Genomic DNA, 17,147 nt, shown 5'->3' with positions numbered 1-17,147 from the left:
CCAATGAACATCTGAATGAAAAGTGAAAGTATTGTGGTCAAATGAGACTAAAATGGAGCTTTTTGGCATCAACCCAACTCACCATGTTTGGAGGAGGAGGAATGCTGCCTTTGACCCCAACAACACCATCCCCACCATCAACATGTTGGTGGAAACATTATGCTTTAAAGCTAGGTTTCCATTTGGTTTTTTTTTGCTAAAAACGCCAATAGCGCCACCTGGCGTTTTTTTTGTGAAAAACGGCTGCAGCCAGATGTTAGCTGTAATTCAATAGGAAATCGCAAAATGCCATTTCCACTTGGCGTTTTTCTGTTTGGCGTTTTTTCAGTCCTCTTTGGCGTTTTTCTGCTTTTTTGGGCTCTGTGGCAGTTTTTCAAAACTGCAGCATGTTGACACTCTGGCGTTTTTTGCAAGAAATCTTGGCTTTTTTTCTCCAATAGAAGTCTATGGGAGAGAAAAAAAGCCATGTGGGTTTATTGCCTTGGCGTTTTTTATGGCGTTTTTTCCACAGTTACAATGCAGAGGATGGACCCAGTATCTGTGTGTCCTACGAGAAATAGGCTGAAAACAAACAGTTTCACACAAAACAAAGTCCTGGACTGGTTCATATTGAATTTTACACCATTTGGAACAAACATGCCATTACAAACAAACATACGCGACCGGATCCTGCGTGCCAAAAGCAACAGCAAACAATTTGCACCATCATTTGGGGCCAATCTTCCCAGAGGAGCAGACATTCGAAATAAAGCATGCCTTACAAACCACAGAAAAGAGACAAAAGGGTCTACCAAGTAAATGACATCAGGAGAGGGCAGATACTTGCCATTTATCCTAATCCCTTTTAGCTGGGTGAAACTTCAAACTTGTAAAGGCTGGAAAAACTGCCTAAGGTCAAAAAAAGCAATTTCCACAGAAAGGCTAAAACGCCAGAAAAACTCCAGAAAAAACGCCAAAACGCAGGTAAATGCAGTGGCAGTTTTCTTGGCGTTTTTCATCAAGAAAAAAACGCCGGACAAAAACCCAAGTGGAAACCTAGCCTAAGGGTGTTTTTCTGCTACAGGGACAGGGCAACTTCACCGCATCAAAGGGATGATGTATGCGGCCATGTACCGTCAAATCTTGGGTGAGAACCTCCTTCCCTCAGCCAGGTCATTGAAAATGGGTCGTGGATGGGTATACCAGCATGACAATGACCCAAAACACACAGACAAGGCAACAAAGGAGTGGCTCAAGAAGAAGCACATTAAGGTCCTGGAGTGGCCTACCCAGTCTCCAGACCTTAATTCCATAGAAAATCCATGGAGGGAGCTGAAGGTTCAAGTTGCAAAACGTCAGCCTCGAAACCTTAATGACTTGGAGAGGATCTGCAAAGAGGAGTAGGACAAAATCCCTCCTGAGATGTGTGCAAATCTGGTGGACAACTACAAGAAACATCTGTCCTCTGTGATTGCCAACAAGGGTCTTGCCACCAAGTACTAAGTAATGTTTTTCAAAGGGGTCAAATACTTATTTCACTGAATAAAATGCAAACCAATTTATAACTTATTTGAAATGTGTTATGCTGGATTTTTTTGTAATTCTGTCTCTCACTGTTCAAATAAAGCTACCATTAAAATTATCGACTGATCATGTCTTCGTCAGTGAGCAAACGTACAAAATCAGCAGGGGATAAAATATTTGTTTCCTTCACTGTATTGAGGTGTTGCTTGACAGTGACTTATATCAGGTGCTTTAATCCCTTCCGTGCCGGTGACGTACCTGGTACTTCCTGGTTGGGTGTCACCCACAGACCGTGACGTACCAGGTACGTCATCGATGATGCACGATCCAGCGTCGCTATGGACGCTGGGATCGCGAGGGGCGGTTGCGGTGTCCCCAGCGATCCGTAGCAGCCACTCCCCCTCAATTCCATGCACGTGATCGCTTTGCATCAAATCTGCGGTCTTCAAGGAAAGGCACAGTAAGAGAATGCCGGTACGGAAAGGGTTAAGTTTTTATACCTGGAAAAAAAATTACTTACCGCTATTTGAAATACCATTGGGTGTCATAGTGGTGGTTTGATGGGTAAATTGAATTAGCCAGCTTCAAAGATGGCCCAATGGAGGCAAGAGGACCAGATGTCAAAGTTCCAAGTTGAAAAAATGTGTACGTCCCAAATGTGGCATTTTACTTCCAAAACGACTCGACAAACCCATGCATGGTTGGTATCACTGTACTCAAGAGATGTGGCTAAACACAAGTGTTATTTAGCAGTGGCATATACAAACTTTGGCAAAGGCTAGTAGTAGAATTCACGAAGGGAATACCAGCATTTTAAATACCTACTAGCTAATATCTAATTTTCAAAAATCTATGGTTTGATAGGGTAAATTGGATTAGCTGGCTTTAAACAGGCCACTTAGGACATGGGAGCAGAAGGACCAGGTGCCAAAATTTCAAGTTGAAAACCTAAATTGCACATGTCCCAAATGTGGCCTTTTAGCCCCCAAATAACCTGACAAACCCATGCATGGGTGATATCACTGTACTCAGGAGTTGTTACAAAACACATCTAGGGGTGGTGTTTGACAGTGACATATACCAGGAGCTGTAAATGTATACCCGAATTACAATTTATGTGATGATAACCACAAAATTACTATACAGGGGGTGCCTGGTTTTCAAAAGTATATGGTTTGATGCAGGTAAATCAAATTGACCAGCTTCAAAGATGGTATCTGATTAAAGCTTTTCTGGTTGTGAAAAAAACTCCAATATATTGTGGGTACACTAAACGACAGAAGAAAATTACAGCTAAACACAAACTGCAGGAATGGCCTTGGCCACAAAGTATACAAACCAAAAAAAAATTCCTGGTCTTTAAGGGGATAATAGTACCGTATTTGCTCGATTATAAGACGACCCTGATTATAAGACGACCTCCCAAAATCTAAATATTAATTTAGGAAAAAAAACAAAGCCTGAATATGACTACCCTATAGGAAAAAATGTTTTACTAGTAAATATTAATTCATGTAAACAATTTTTTCATATTTAATAAAAGCTATGATTGAGAAAAATATATATATTTTTTTATTTCCTTTTATTTGCCAACCTGCCCCCCCAGTTATGCACATCTGCCCCCAGGGTTGCCTTATATCCCCTATTTGCCACTCTGCCCCATGATGTGCCTTTTAACCCTCTATATGCCATTCTGCCTCCAGAAATGTCTTATACCCTCCTATATGCCACTCTGCCCCATGATATGCCTTTTAACCCCCTATATGCCAGAGTGGCATATAGGGGGTTAAAAGGCATATCATGGGGCAGAGTGGCATATAGGGGGTTAAAAGGCATTTCTGGAGGTGTGTGTGTGTGTATATATATATATATATATATATATATATATAACTGCTAACAGCAATCACACTCCTATCAAGCCAAGGCAGCCAGTACATGCTGGAACCTGGGGATGATAGAAGTGTGAGTACAGCCTCCCTATGCAATGCTACCACCACCACCACCACCCTTACACATCCATGCTATCACACACACACTCATTCACAAATATTTAAATACTCATTCATTCCCTTAATCACACATACTTGCTCAAAAACCCTCCCCCACCCCCTTACCTGAACTGCAGATTAGGGCTGCAACTAACGATTATTTTAATAATCGACTAGTTGGCTGATTATTTTTTCGATTAATCGATTAATCGGATAAAAAAATACATTATTTTAAATTGAAGAAAAATTGCAATAAAAAACATACAATTTACACTTTCATCTCTTTATTGCAATGGCCTCTCTCTATTCACCTTCTTATTTTACTGACATAATAAAAGCTACAAGAACCCAAACACAGTGTATATTAATTCATATGTTAACTATTTTTCATATTTAATAAAAACTGAGAAAAAAGCCTTGTTTAAATTTTTTTTATTTACCAAACTGCCCCCAGTTATGCACATCTGACCCCATATATGCCTTATACCTCTTATATGCCAGATTCCACTGTGCTCCCTGATATGCCACTGTGTCCCTGATATGCCTTATACTCCTTATATGCCAGTGATATGCAACCGAGCCCCCTGATTTACCTTTTACCCCCTGATATGCCTAATATCGATATGCCTTATACCCCCTATATGCCCTGAAATTCATAATACCCCCCATACACCACTATAACTCACCCATAGACCACTCTGGCTCCTCCTCCTCCCATACACCACTCTGGCTCCACCCCTCCCATATACCACTTTGCCTCCTCCCCCTCCCATACACCACTCTGGCCCCTCCCCCTCCCATACACCACACTGGCCCCTCCCCCTCCCATACACCACTCTGGCTCCTCCCCCTCCCATACACCACTCTGGCTCCTCCCCCCTCTCATACTCCACTCTGCTTTCTCCCCCCTCCCATACACCACTCTGCCTCCTCCCATACATCACTTTGGCTCCTCCCCTCCCATACATCACTTTGGCTCCTCCCATCCCATACATCACTTTGCCTCCTCCCCCTCCCATATACCACTCTGCCTCCTCCCCCTCCCATACACCACTCTGGCTCCTCCCCCCCTCATACTCCACTCTGCTTTCTCCCCCCTCCCATACACCACTCTGCCTCCTCCCCCTCCCATACATTACTTTGGCTCCTCCCCTCCCATACATCACTTTGCCTCCTCCCCTCCCATATATCACTTTGCCTCCTCCCCCTCCCATATACCACTCTGCCTCCCCCCTCCCATACTCCACTCTGCCTCCTCCCCCTCCCATACACCACTCTGGCTCCTCCCATACTCCACTCTGCCCCCTCCCCCACATCACTTTGGCTCCTCCCCCTCCCATACATCACTTTGCCTCCTCCCCCCTCCCATACTCCACCCTGCCTCCTCCCCCCCTCCCATACTCCACTCTGCCTCCTGTGAACCTCCGTTGCTGACAAGACACCAGGGAGCCGGGTAGAGAGGCAGAGTGGCGTATGGGAGGGGGAGGAGCCAGAGTGGTGTATGGGAGGGTGGCTCCCATACACCCCTCTGACTCCTCCCCCCTCCCATACATCACTCTGCCTCTCTACCCGGCTCTGTTACTGACAGGCACTTTCACTGCAGCTTCATAGAAGCCTCAGCGTAAGTGAAGGGCAGTAACAGAGTCTGTCTGTGCAATGCAGACCCTCACCGGCTGACAGAGAGGATGATTCTCTGTCAGCCGGTGGGGGTCTGCATCACACAGACAGACTCTGTTACTCACCTTCACTTACACTGAGGCTTCTATGAAGCTGCAGGGAAAGTGCCTGTCAGTAATGGAGCCAGGTAGAGAGGCAGAGTGATGTATAGGAGGGGGGAGGAGGCAGATGGGAGGGGGGGAGAGACGGAAGTGAGAGACCGGCCGACAGTGAGGAGAATCCAGGTCCCCTGCAGCGTTGCGGGGGATCTGGATTCTAGTGTTATAATCCGATCTCTGTTTGAGGTCGGATTATATAAGGAGAGGAGTTTTTCAGAGCATTTGCTCTGAAAAAAACCTCTTTTTATAATCGATAAAAATCTATTCGATTAATCGATAATGAAAATCGTTGACAACGATTAGTTGTTTCAGCCCTACTGCAGATCTCTCACTCGAAGACTTCTGCAGGGGCCCGGCTGTGCGAGCAACTTCTCTGGCCCTGCCCCCAGAGGAAGGAGGGGGAGGCAGAATTATGTGACACTCTGCTAGCTTCCTGTTCTCCTGCTGCTAGTAGAAGAGACGCTGCTCGCGACCAAAGCACTGGTAAGCAGCCTGGCCCCAGCGGACATTTTTTTGAGGTCTGATTAGAAGACGACCTCGATTATAAGACGAGGGGTATTTTTTTTAAAAAAAAACTCGTCTTATAATCGAGCAAATACGGTATGTATAATATACACTGATAAGTCATAACATTATGACCACCTGCCTAATATTGTGTAATTCCCTCTTTGCTGTCAAAACAGCCCTGACCAGTCGAGGCATGGGCTCCACTAGACGTCTGAAGGTGTGCTGTGGTATCTGGCACCAAGAAGTTAGCAGCATATCCTTTAAGTCCTGTCAGTTGCAAGGCGCAGCCTCCATGGATTCATCTTTGTGCCATGTGTTCTCCAGGAAAGCAACGCATCCATGTGATCCATCAGACCAGACCACCTTCTTCTAAGGCTCTGTGGTCCAGTTCTCACGTGCCCATTGTAGGTGCCTTCAGCAGTGGACCCATACACAACAAAACGCGATGCACTCTGTGTTCTGACACCTTTCTATCAGAACCAGCATTAACTTTTTCTGCAATTTGAGCTACAGTAGATCTGCAGTTGGATCTGGCCAGCTTTTGCCCCCATGTGAATCAATGAGCCTTGGCCACCCATGACCCTATCGCCGTTTCACCACTTTTCCCTGCTTGGACAACTTTTGATAGGTACTGACTACTGCAGATCAGGTACATCCCACAAAAGCTGCAGTTTTGGAGATGCTCTGACCCAGTCATCTAGCCATCACAATTTGGCCCTTGTCAAATTCGCTCAGATCCTTACGTTTGTCTGTTTTTCCTGCTTCTAACACATCAGCTATGAGGACGGAATGTTCACTTGCCGCCTAATATCATAATACCTGTCAGTGGGTGGGATATAACAAGATTTTCATTATTATTCACTTCACCAGTCAATGGTGATAATGTTATGGCTGACCGGTGTATATAGGACATTATATAAATGGGGGCAATCTATATACAGTACATGGGAAGAATTGAACTATATAGAGGACGATGGCTTAAAGCAGGGCTTAACAAATTTGTTGTGAATCTAGGCGCCAGCTAAAAAAGTTAGGAGCCAGGATTTTTTTTAAACTAACAGTTGGTTAGGAGTGATCTGATCATCATCAGCCCACTTACTAAACTCACAGCATTTGACCTGGAAGCACCCTGGACTTTCAGGTCAGTGCTGTTTTTTTTGTTATTATTATTATTTTGATTTTTTTTTTTTTAACTCTTTCAATGTTGATGTTCCATTGGAGCACAGCATTGACTGATATTTAGTCCCCACAAGCTTTTGGGGAGAAATGTTAACCCCTGCAATGCCACATTGCAATGTGTCACACAATTGTGGCATTGAAGGGGTCAACGCTGCACTGTCGCTCTCATGGAGTGATTAGGCAGCAGGGGAGGGTTGGGGCTGGTCTCCACACTCATGTGGAGACCGAAGAACCCTCTCCCCCTGTCCCTGAAGCTGCCTCTGGCAGCTGGGACACAATTGCTGGTCTATAGACCAGCCATTGCAGGGGGAGTCTCTTTGGTGACTGCTGTAGGCTTCCATGCCTACAGGAGTCATCAAAGGGCTTGTGGGGGCGAGTTTTTGCTGTTGCTGGTCTGCCTGGGCTTCCAGGCAGACCACCAGCAGCAGAGCTCCTTACAAAACGGGAATTAACCCCTAAATGCCGCGGCACTGAAGGGGTTAACGCTGCACCTTCGCTCTCATGGAGCGATCAGGCAGCAGGGGGGGTCAGGTCAATCAACACACAACCCCCTTCCCTGAAGCTGCCTGTGGCAGTTGAAAACACAATTGATGGTTTTCCTGCAACCGTGTTTTTAGCCTACAGGATCATTCCGTGGGAGTGATCTCAGGCTCGGGGGCGGGCTCGAAGTGGCTTTGCTGTCTGCCCAGACTCCTGGGCAGGCAGCAGCAGCGCCCCAAATGAGAACTATACATTAAAAAACATAATTGTTTAAGAAACAAAAATGTTGTAGAATAATTAAAAAATAAAGAATGCCAAGTTGCCCCTGGAAGCAACATCAGCACAAGTACTGTGCATCGGGAACTTCATGAAACGGGTTTCTATAGACGAACAGCTGCACATGAGCTGAAGATCTGTATGCACAACGCAAGGTGTCGGCTAAAATGCACACCAGCACTGGAAACGTGTTCTTTGGATTGATGAATCACGCTTCACTATCAAACAAATCTAGGATTGTGGATACCAGGAGACCACTACCTACCCCAGAACGTGCAGTGCCTACTTTGGTGGAGGAGGCATAATGGTCTAGGATTGTTTTAAAGGTTAGGGCTAAGCACCTCTGTTGCAGTGTATAATGTTGATTATAGTATAATGTTAATTAGGGCTGCAACTAACGATTATTTTCATAATCGATTAGTTGGTCGATTATTTTTTCGATTAATCAGGTAAAAAAAAAATGCTAATTTTTCATTTATTTAAAATAAAAACTTATAATTTACAATGGCATTTCACCATTTGCCTTCTTATTTTACTGACATAATAATTAAAGCTATATTGTAACAAGAACCCCAAAAATACCAAAAAATACCAAAAAATATTCATGTAAATTATTTTTGCCCAGTTATGCACATCTCACCCCCAGCTTGCCTCTCTGTCCCAGAAATGCCTTATACCCCCTATATGCTACTCTGCCCCTATATATACACCTTATACCCTCCTATACGTCAGAGATGCCACTGTGCCCCCTTATACCTCCTATATGCCACTCTGTCCCCTGATATGCCTTATACCCCTCCTGATATGCCTTATAGCCCACTGATATGCCACTCTGTCCCCTAATATGCCTTATACCCCCCTATATGCCACTATGCCCCCTGATATGCCTTATAGCCCTATATATGCCACTGATATGCCTTATACCCCCAATATGCCACTATGCCCCCCTGATATGCCTTATAGCCCCCTATATGCATTTTACCCTTGATATGCCACCATGCCCCGATATCCCTTTTACCCCTATATGCCACTGAGATGCCACTGTGCCCCCTGATATGATTTATAGCTCCTTCATGCCACTGTGTCCCCTGATACGCCTTATAGCCCCTTTATGCCACTGTGCCCCCTGATATGCCTTATGCCCCCCGATATAAGAAAAACTGACATCGCTAAAATAGGTATAAAAATATATGCTTTAATAAAAATAGACAAAAAAATTAAATACACAATACAATATAAATATATGGACAATATAAACAATAAATCAAATATAACAGACATTACAAAATAAAAAACACAAATTAAAGAATGCACATTAGGGCTGCAACCAACGATTATTTTAATCGATTAGTTGGCCGATTATTTTTTCGATTAATTGGATAAAAAAATTCACATTTTTCTTTTAAAACAATGTAATTCATGTTAACTATTTTTCATATTTAATAAAAACTATGAGAAAAAAAAGCCTTGTTTAGATTTTCTTTTATTTGCCAAACTGCCCCCAGTTATGCACATCTGACCCCCAGCTTGCCACTCTGCCCCCAGATATGCCTTATACCTCCTATATGCCAATTATATTCAACTGAGCCCCCTGATATACCTTATACCCCCCTGATATGCCTAATATCTTATGCCTTATACCCCCTATATGCCACTGTGCCCCCTGAAATGCCTTATACCTTCCAATATGCCACTCACCCCCCATTTATGCCTTATACCTCCCTATATGCCACTGTGCACCCTGATATGCCACTCCGCCCCCCATAAATGCCCTACACCACCCTGAAATGCATTATACTCCCTGATTCACCACTCTGCCTCCCCCAGATATGCCACTCTGAAATTCATTATACCCCCCATACACCACTCTACCTCCCGCTATACACCACTCTGCCTCTCTCTCCCCCTCCCATACACCACTCTGCCTCTCTCTCCCCCTCCCATACACCACTCTGCCTCTCTCTCCCCCTCCCATACACCACTCTGCCTCTCTCTCCCCCTCCCATACACCACTCTGCCTCTCTCTCCCCCTCCCATACATCACTCTGCCTCTCTCTCCCATACATCACTCTGCCTCTCTCTCCCCCTCCCATACACCACTCTGCCTCTCTCTCCCCCTCCCATACACCACTCTGCCTCTCTCTCCCCCTCCCATACACCACTCTGCCTCTCTCTCCCCCTCCCATACACCACTCTGCCTCTCTCTCCCCCTCCCATACATCACTCTGCCTCTCTCTCTCCCTCCCATACACCACTCTGCCTCTCTCTCCCCCTCCCATACACCACTCTGCCTCTCTCTCCCCCTCCCATACACCACTCTGGGTGAGAAGGGGGTAGATGGGGGAGAGGGGGGAGAGGGGGTAGAGAGGGTAGATGGGGTGAGAAGGGGGGAGAGGGGGTAGATAGGGTGAGAAGGGGGAGTGAGGGTAGATAGTGTAAGAAGTAGGGCTGCAACTAACGATTATTTTCATAATCGATTAGTTGGCCAATTATTTTTTCGATTAATCGGGTAAAAAGAAATATGCAAATTTTTCATTTATTTAAAATAAAAACTTATAATTTACAATAGCATTTCACGATTTGCCTTCTTATTTTACTGACACAATAATTAAAGCTATATTTTAACAAGAACCCAAAAAATACCAAAAAAGCTTTACTAGTAAATATTCATGTAAACTATTTTTGCCCAGTTATGCACATCTCACCGCCAGCTTGCCTCTCTGTCCCAGAAATGCCTTAAACCCCCTATATGCTACTCTGTCCCTATATATATATATGCCTTATACCTCCTATATGTCAGAGATGTCACTGTGCCCCCTATATGCCACTGATATGCCACTCTGTCCCCTAATATGCCTTATATCCCCTATATGCCACTGTGCCCCCTGATATGCCTTATAGCCCCATATATGCCACAGTGCCCCCTGATATGCCTTATAGCCCCCTATATGCCTTTTACCTTTGATATGCCACCATGGCCCCTTATATGCATTTTACCCTTGATATGCCACCATGCACCCTGATATGCCTTTACCCCTATATGCCACTGAGATGCCACTGTGCCCCCTGATATGCCTTATAGTGCCTTCATGCCACTGTGCCCCCTGATATGCCTTATAGTGCCTTCATGCCACTGTGCCACCTGATACGCCTTATAGCCCCTTTATACCACTGTCCCCCGACACGCCTTATAGCCCCTTTATGCCACTGTGCCCCCTGATACGCCTTATAGCCCCTTTATGCCACTGTGCCCCCTGATACGCCTTATAGCCCCTTTATGCCACTGTGCCCCCTGATACGCCTTATAGCCCCTTAATGCCACTGTGCCCACGATACGCCTTATAGCCCCTTTATGCCACTGTCCCCCCTGATACCACTGTGCCCACTGATATGTCTTATACCCCCCCGATATAAGAAAAACTGACATCGCTAAAATAGTTTTTTTATATTTATATTTATTAAATATAGACCAAAAAAAAATAAATACACAATACAATATAAATATATATAAATATATGGAAAATATAAACAATAAATCAAATATTACAGACATAAAAAAAACAAAAAACACAAATGTACATAATTAATAGATCCCGCAAAAATTCTACCTGCCCCACCAGGGGTTAATATATCAACAGAAGAAACACAGGGAAAATGAGCATACAAATAAAGATAATACTTACCCAGTGCTGCTTACTTGTCCTGTTTTTCTTCTGTTGTTATATTAACCCCTGGTGGGGCAGGTGGAAGTGGCAGTGAGATGCAGTAGCGGAGGTTGCGCACATCGTGCACTAAAATCCAAATCCCCTGCACCGCTGCAGGGGACCTGGATCCTCTCTGGCAGCCAGTAGGGGTCTGTGCGATGTGCGCAGACAGCCGCTTCTCCCCTCCGCTTCCGTTGGGGCTTCCATGATGGAAGCCGCACCGGAAGGTCACATGATGCCGGGTTCAGTAATAGAAGCCCCGGCGGAAGTGGAGGGGAAAAGCGGAAGGGGAGGGGAGAAGTGGAGGATGTCTGCGCGTTTTGCACAGACCCTCACCGGGTGGCAGAAAGGATCCAGGTCTCCTGCAGCGTTGCGGGGGTTCTGGATTCTACAGTTATAATCCGATCTCTATTTGAGATCGGATTATAGAAGGGAATTTTTCAGAGCATTTGCTCTGAAAAACATAATTTTATAAATCGATAAAAATCGATTCAACTAATCGATTATGAAAATCGTTGACAACGATTTTCATAATCGATTATTATCGATTTTATCGATTCATTGTTGCAGCCCTAGTGAGAAGTGAGGATAGATAGTGTGAGAAGGGGGGGAGAGAGGGTAGATAGTGTGAGAAGGGGGGAGAGGGGGTAGATGGGGGGAGAGGGGGTAGATGGGGGGAGAGGGGGTAGATGGGGGGAGAGGGGGTAGATACGGTGAGAAGGGGGAGGGTAGATAGGGTGAGAAGGGGGAGTGAGGGTAGATAGGGTGAGAAGGGGGAGTGAGGATAGATAGTGTGAGAAGGGAGGAGTGAGGATAGATAGTGTGAGAAGGGAGGAGTGAGGATAGATAGTGTGAGAAGGGGGGAGAGAGGTTAGATAGCGTGTGAAGGGGGGAGAGGGTAGATAGTGTGAGAAGTCGTGGAGAGAGGGTAGATAGTGTGAGAAGGGGTGGAGAGAGGGTAGATAGTGTGAGAAGGGGGGAGAGAGGGTAGATAGTGTGAGAAGGGGGGAGAGAGGGTAGATAGTGTGAGAAGGGGAGGAGAGAGGGTAGATAGTGTGAGAAGGAGGGGAGAGAGGGTAGATAGTGTGAGAAGGGGGGAGAGAGGGTAGATAGTGTGAGAAGGGGGGAGAGAGGGTAGATAGTGTGAGAAGGGGGGAGAGAGGGTAGATAGTGTGAGAAGGGGGAGAGAGAGGGTAGAGAGTGTGAGAAGGGGGAGAGAGGGTAGAGAGTGTGAGAAGGGGGGGAGAGAGGGTAGATAGCGTGTGAAGGGGGGGAGAGGGTAGATAGTGTGAGAAGGGGTGGAGAGAGGGTAGATAGTGTGAGAAGGGGTGGAGAGAGGGTAGATAGTGTGAGAAGGGGGGAGAGAGGGTAGATAGTGTGAGAAGGGGGGAGAGAGGGTAGATAGTGTGAGAAGGGGAGGAGAGAGGGTAGATAGTGTGAGAAGGGGGGAGAGAGGGTAGATAGTGTGAGAAGGGGGGAGAGAGGGTAGATAGTGTGAGAAGGGGGAGAGAGGGTAGATAGTGTGAGAAGGGGGGAGAGAGGGTAGAGAGTGTGAGAAGGGGGGGAGAGGGTATAGAGTGTGAGAAGGGGGGAGAGAGGGTAGAGAGTGTGAGAAGGGGGACAGGGGGGATAAAAGTAACAAAAGGGGGATAGAAAGCATATTGCAATAAAGAGTGAGAATGAATGAATCTACGTGTGGATGAATTGTGTGAATGAGTGAAATAATGAATTCATGTGTGGATGAATTGCTTTAATTATTTGTGAGCTGGGCTTCTTTGGGGACAAAGTTGGCTCACGCTGGACTGTAATTTGTTTGTGTAATCTGAGTGCTGGTCAGGTTCTATGTGGGGAATGTGGACGCCAGGGCTGGCCTTTGGGGTGTGCAACCTGTGATCTATGCCTGTAATTTAGGGGGTTTATATCTTTAATGCTGACATTTTATGTGAATTCCAGTTGAGTTATACCTGCAAAGCTGGGTTTATGTGTTTTTCTGTTGATCCATATCTGCTATGCTATGTTTCCATACATTATTTATATATACCTGCAAATATAGGGTTTGTATGTCTTATTCAGTTAAGCTATACATGCATGTGCTGTTTCCATGTGTTGTTTATTTGATCTATACCTGAACTACAAGGAGTAAGTAAAAGAGTGGCTTAGTGAAGGAGGGACAAAGGGACTCAGGGGATGATTACGGGGGGGGGGCCTCTCAATGTCACAGAGTATACACAGAAACAAAGGTTGGAATGCAGCACTCAGTTGTGAGATGGTGCATGAGCCAGGGTACCACCAAGTCATTCAATAAATCCAAATGGTAAGGTGAGTTTATTTCACACAGGCAACGTGAAAGACCTGTGTGTCGAAACATGGCCTGTGTGAAATAAAGCATTTCAGTGCTGCTTCTCTATTTTGGATTTAATGTCACGCAGTAGTCAGAAGGAGTGAAGTCTGCACTGACTCTCACAGTCTTCCCCTAATCTACGGTCAGTGTGGCATATATATATTTTTTTGGTGTGGGAGCGGAGGGAGCGATTGCATGCTAGGGAGCATGGAGCGGGGCCAAAGGAAATGCTTGCCTAGGGTCCAATTTTTCAATATTTTTTTTAAAAAAATGTTGTTAGAAAGATTAGCTTTTTTTCCCTATATTTAATGTATTAAATCTACATTATTTTTACCAGTGTTACAAGTTATATATTATTGTACGTGTTTGCAAAAAAAGAGATGGGGAGAAAGTGGAGATCCGATGGGGGAAAATGCTGTCCCCCCCCCCCGAATTTTAGGGGTTCCTACGCCCATGTAATCCCCAGACATACACACTAACATCCTCAGGCATATTCACCAACATACCCAGAGACTTGGTTGACTGAGACATACATATACTCAGGCAGACACCCATGTACCCTACACCTCACTTACCCTGTCCAGCTTGCTTTCAACGCAGCTCGCTGTGCGCTGTTCCCGCGGTTCAACGTGACGTCATGTGATCCCGCCTTGAAACGAGGGGTACACGCAATTGACTCCCCTGGGTCCGCCCACATTGCAGATTAAATAATTCAACACGGTAAATTACTACTTTTTTGTGGCATACATAATTGAATTTGTAATGAAGCGTCTACACTGAAGACGTGTTGTAACAAAACGAAACAACAAAGGAAGGCATAATCAAACGTCCTTTCCTATTAAGGGACGTATCATACAGCTGTCACTGTTGCCACAGTAACAACAAGCCTCCATCCCACACAGAATCAACCCCTTTATGACAAAATACCTTCCCAGCGCTTGATTGGTTACCTCGCCCAGATATTCACTTCCGGTTATACAGAAAGAGTCTGAGAAGTGGGTGTTACTGTCACCTTTGAGCTTTTCCGTTGTATACTGTAAATTATTTGTGAAGATTTTCTTATTTTCGTTATTTTTTATTTTCCGGCTCTCGATTTGTCTGCGTTTTTATGAGATACTCCGTAGTAGTTCTCCGTATATTGTTTAAAATTTAAACGCCAGCGACAGGTGAGCATCCCTAATACGGTTTCGTTTTTCCATACCATATTTGAACTGGTAATTTTAGTTTTTCCGCTTGTGTCTTCCATTTCATATAACTGATTCACGGCGCATGTTTATTTCACAGGACCCACTGATTTGCCTGTCTTTGTAATTACAAGCCTTTTCTCTTAAAACGCACAAGTCTTCGATTTGATCTCTATTGTTTTTTTTTTCTGCGTGCATTATTATTATGCTACTATATTCTGCTATATTTTGCCTTGTTTTCACGGCTGCCTTTGTATTACGTGTATTACGTTGACAGACATTAACCATACCATTCGTTTGTATCTGTTGTAGACGGCGATATCGTCTGCTTGAATTCTGGCTGTTGCACAGCACCCCTTTGCCCATATCCATGCTGGCTTCACAGGAATCATGAGTAATTCAACGAGTTCAGGATCAAGCGATATAGCTGCTGATTCAATAGGAGGAATTGTGCTGGTGCCTTTCTTCCTTATCACCGTGCTAGGTATAGTTGTAGCTGTGGTGAGTGATTACATTTCAGCTATTTTCCATCACATACTGTTCTACAATGTGACAAAATCCTTCATTACTAGGTTTTCAATGTTCTACCTTTCCCCCACCAATTTTCGTGGGAGGGCATTTTACACAGGGCTGTCATTTCATCTCAGCCTTCTGTTTTGTAATATTTGCCTATATTGCCTACAGACTACCTCTCTTCTGGTCTTTGTATTGTTCTTCTTCCTTATAATTGTTATTGCTCTCTGAACCCAAATATATGCCATCTGCAGGGCAAACATCGGTTATTAATCAGATCCCCTGGCACCTAGTAAATGCAATAGCAACAATGTAAAATAACTTACTGTTAATTCAACACTACAGCCAAAACCATATTTCAAGTGTGTTTTGCTTGACCTAGTGCATTACCAGCATGTGAATATGTAATTTTTGAGTTAGAAAAAGAAGCTTTTGACTCATTTTCGTAATCCATTTTCTACAGCCGGCTTCTAGTGGTTTTGTCTTCTGGTTTTATTGCTAATCTGTTCATTATACATTTCCAGTTGCTTATGTGTATGTATTTATGTTGTAATTAAAATAAATTTAATTTTTGTGTCATTTTTCAGATCATGTATATAAAGAAGAGAAAAAGGTACTTTTAAATAGCAATGTTTTTTGATAATCGAAGCACCTTCTCTAATCATGTGCCCAACGTATGGATAAGTAACCTGTGTTAATATTGAATTGCTGCTCAGATTTAAACGTGCCCCATACGCTAGAACTGATTTCACATGTTATTCATTGTTCAAAACATTTTAATCTTGTTCATTTAGGAAAGTAATGTTTGTTTAGTCATTGATAAACATTATTTAAAATGTTTTGTTTCTTCTTTGAAGAGTGGATCGACTTAGGCATCATCTACTACCTTTATATAGCTATGACCCTGCAGAAGAGATACATGAAGCAGAACAAGAGCTCCTTGGACAGGAGACAAAGGTATTGTTCTCTTCTCTCTCTGTGCTTACTTGTTACCTCAGATGCACCAACTCTACTAACAGCATTGCATCTGTTTGCAGTTGGTACATGGCTGGAGAAGTGCTTATCACCAATACAAAGGAGCAGCTATACGTGATGTGACAGCCTAACACCTCCTCTTTATGCTTCATACAGCTGATCTGGACATGGATTTGAGGATAATCTGCAGAGCACTGATCCTTTCATCACTGCCCCTGCTGCTGAATTACAATACTTTGTTTATAACCATTTTAAATGCTATTGTATTATTTATGTGAAACACAATGTCTTCATGTAGAGATATTTATGTGTATATAATATATACATACTTACATATACTGCGTTTGTATTTGTTACTAATAAGTATATTTCTACATAATATTTAATTTATGAAACCGGTATTTAAACAGTACAGTTATTCTCCTAGGACTAAATTCCATAACTCACAATTTTGTCATTACATTTTAGTACTTTGCTTACCCTAGGTAATTTTTCTACCCATGAATTAACATTTTTATAATTAACGGTATGCCAATATCCAAGTTATTTTAAATACTGGGATACATTTTAAAGCAGAATACTAATTGCACATGTTAAAAGTACCAATACAGATGGCAGGACACTTGCACCTGGATTACTCAATTTAAAAAGTATATAATAGTATAATAAACAGCGTTGTAACATTGTTTAAATATAGTAATCAATTTAACCCCTCATTAACC

The 17,147-nt window shown here is 43.9% G+C and overlaps 1 protein-coding gene across 2 annotated transcripts; it reads left to right on the top strand.

Annotated features, from left to right (window-relative positions):
- Nucleotides 1–14,726: 14,726 nt before the first annotated feature.
- Nucleotides 14,727–16,759, top strand: SMIM29 (small integral membrane protein 29). 2 transcript variants are annotated; one of them, XM_053457859.1, is made up of 5 exons: nt 14,727–14,919; nt 15,250–15,438; nt 16,038–16,063; nt 16,308–16,407; nt 16,582–16,759. In XM_053457859.1, the coding sequence occupies exons 2-5, from the start codon at nt 15,328–15,330 to the stop codon at nt 16,600–16,602; spliced, it is 258 nt and encodes an 85-aa protein (XP_053313834.1). In that variant the 5' UTR covers nt 14,727–14,919; nt 15,250–15,327; the 3' UTR covers nt 16,603–16,759. The 2 variants fall into 2 exon arrangements, with proteins under 2 accessions (XP_053313834.1, XP_053313833.1); XM_053457858.1 differs by having other exon boundaries at nt 16,488–16,759.
- Nucleotides 16,760–17,147: the final 388 nt, after the last annotated feature.

This window comes from Spea bombifrons, chromosome 2 (assembly GCF_027358695.1).
Source record: "Spea bombifrons isolate aSpeBom1 chromosome 2, aSpeBom1.2.pri, whole genome shotgun sequence".
NCBI lineage: Eukaryota > Metazoa > Chordata > Amphibia > Anura > Pelobatidae > Spea > Spea bombifrons.
Note: the sequence above shows the minus strand (reverse complement) of the source record. Positions and strands in the feature narration are given on the sequence as shown.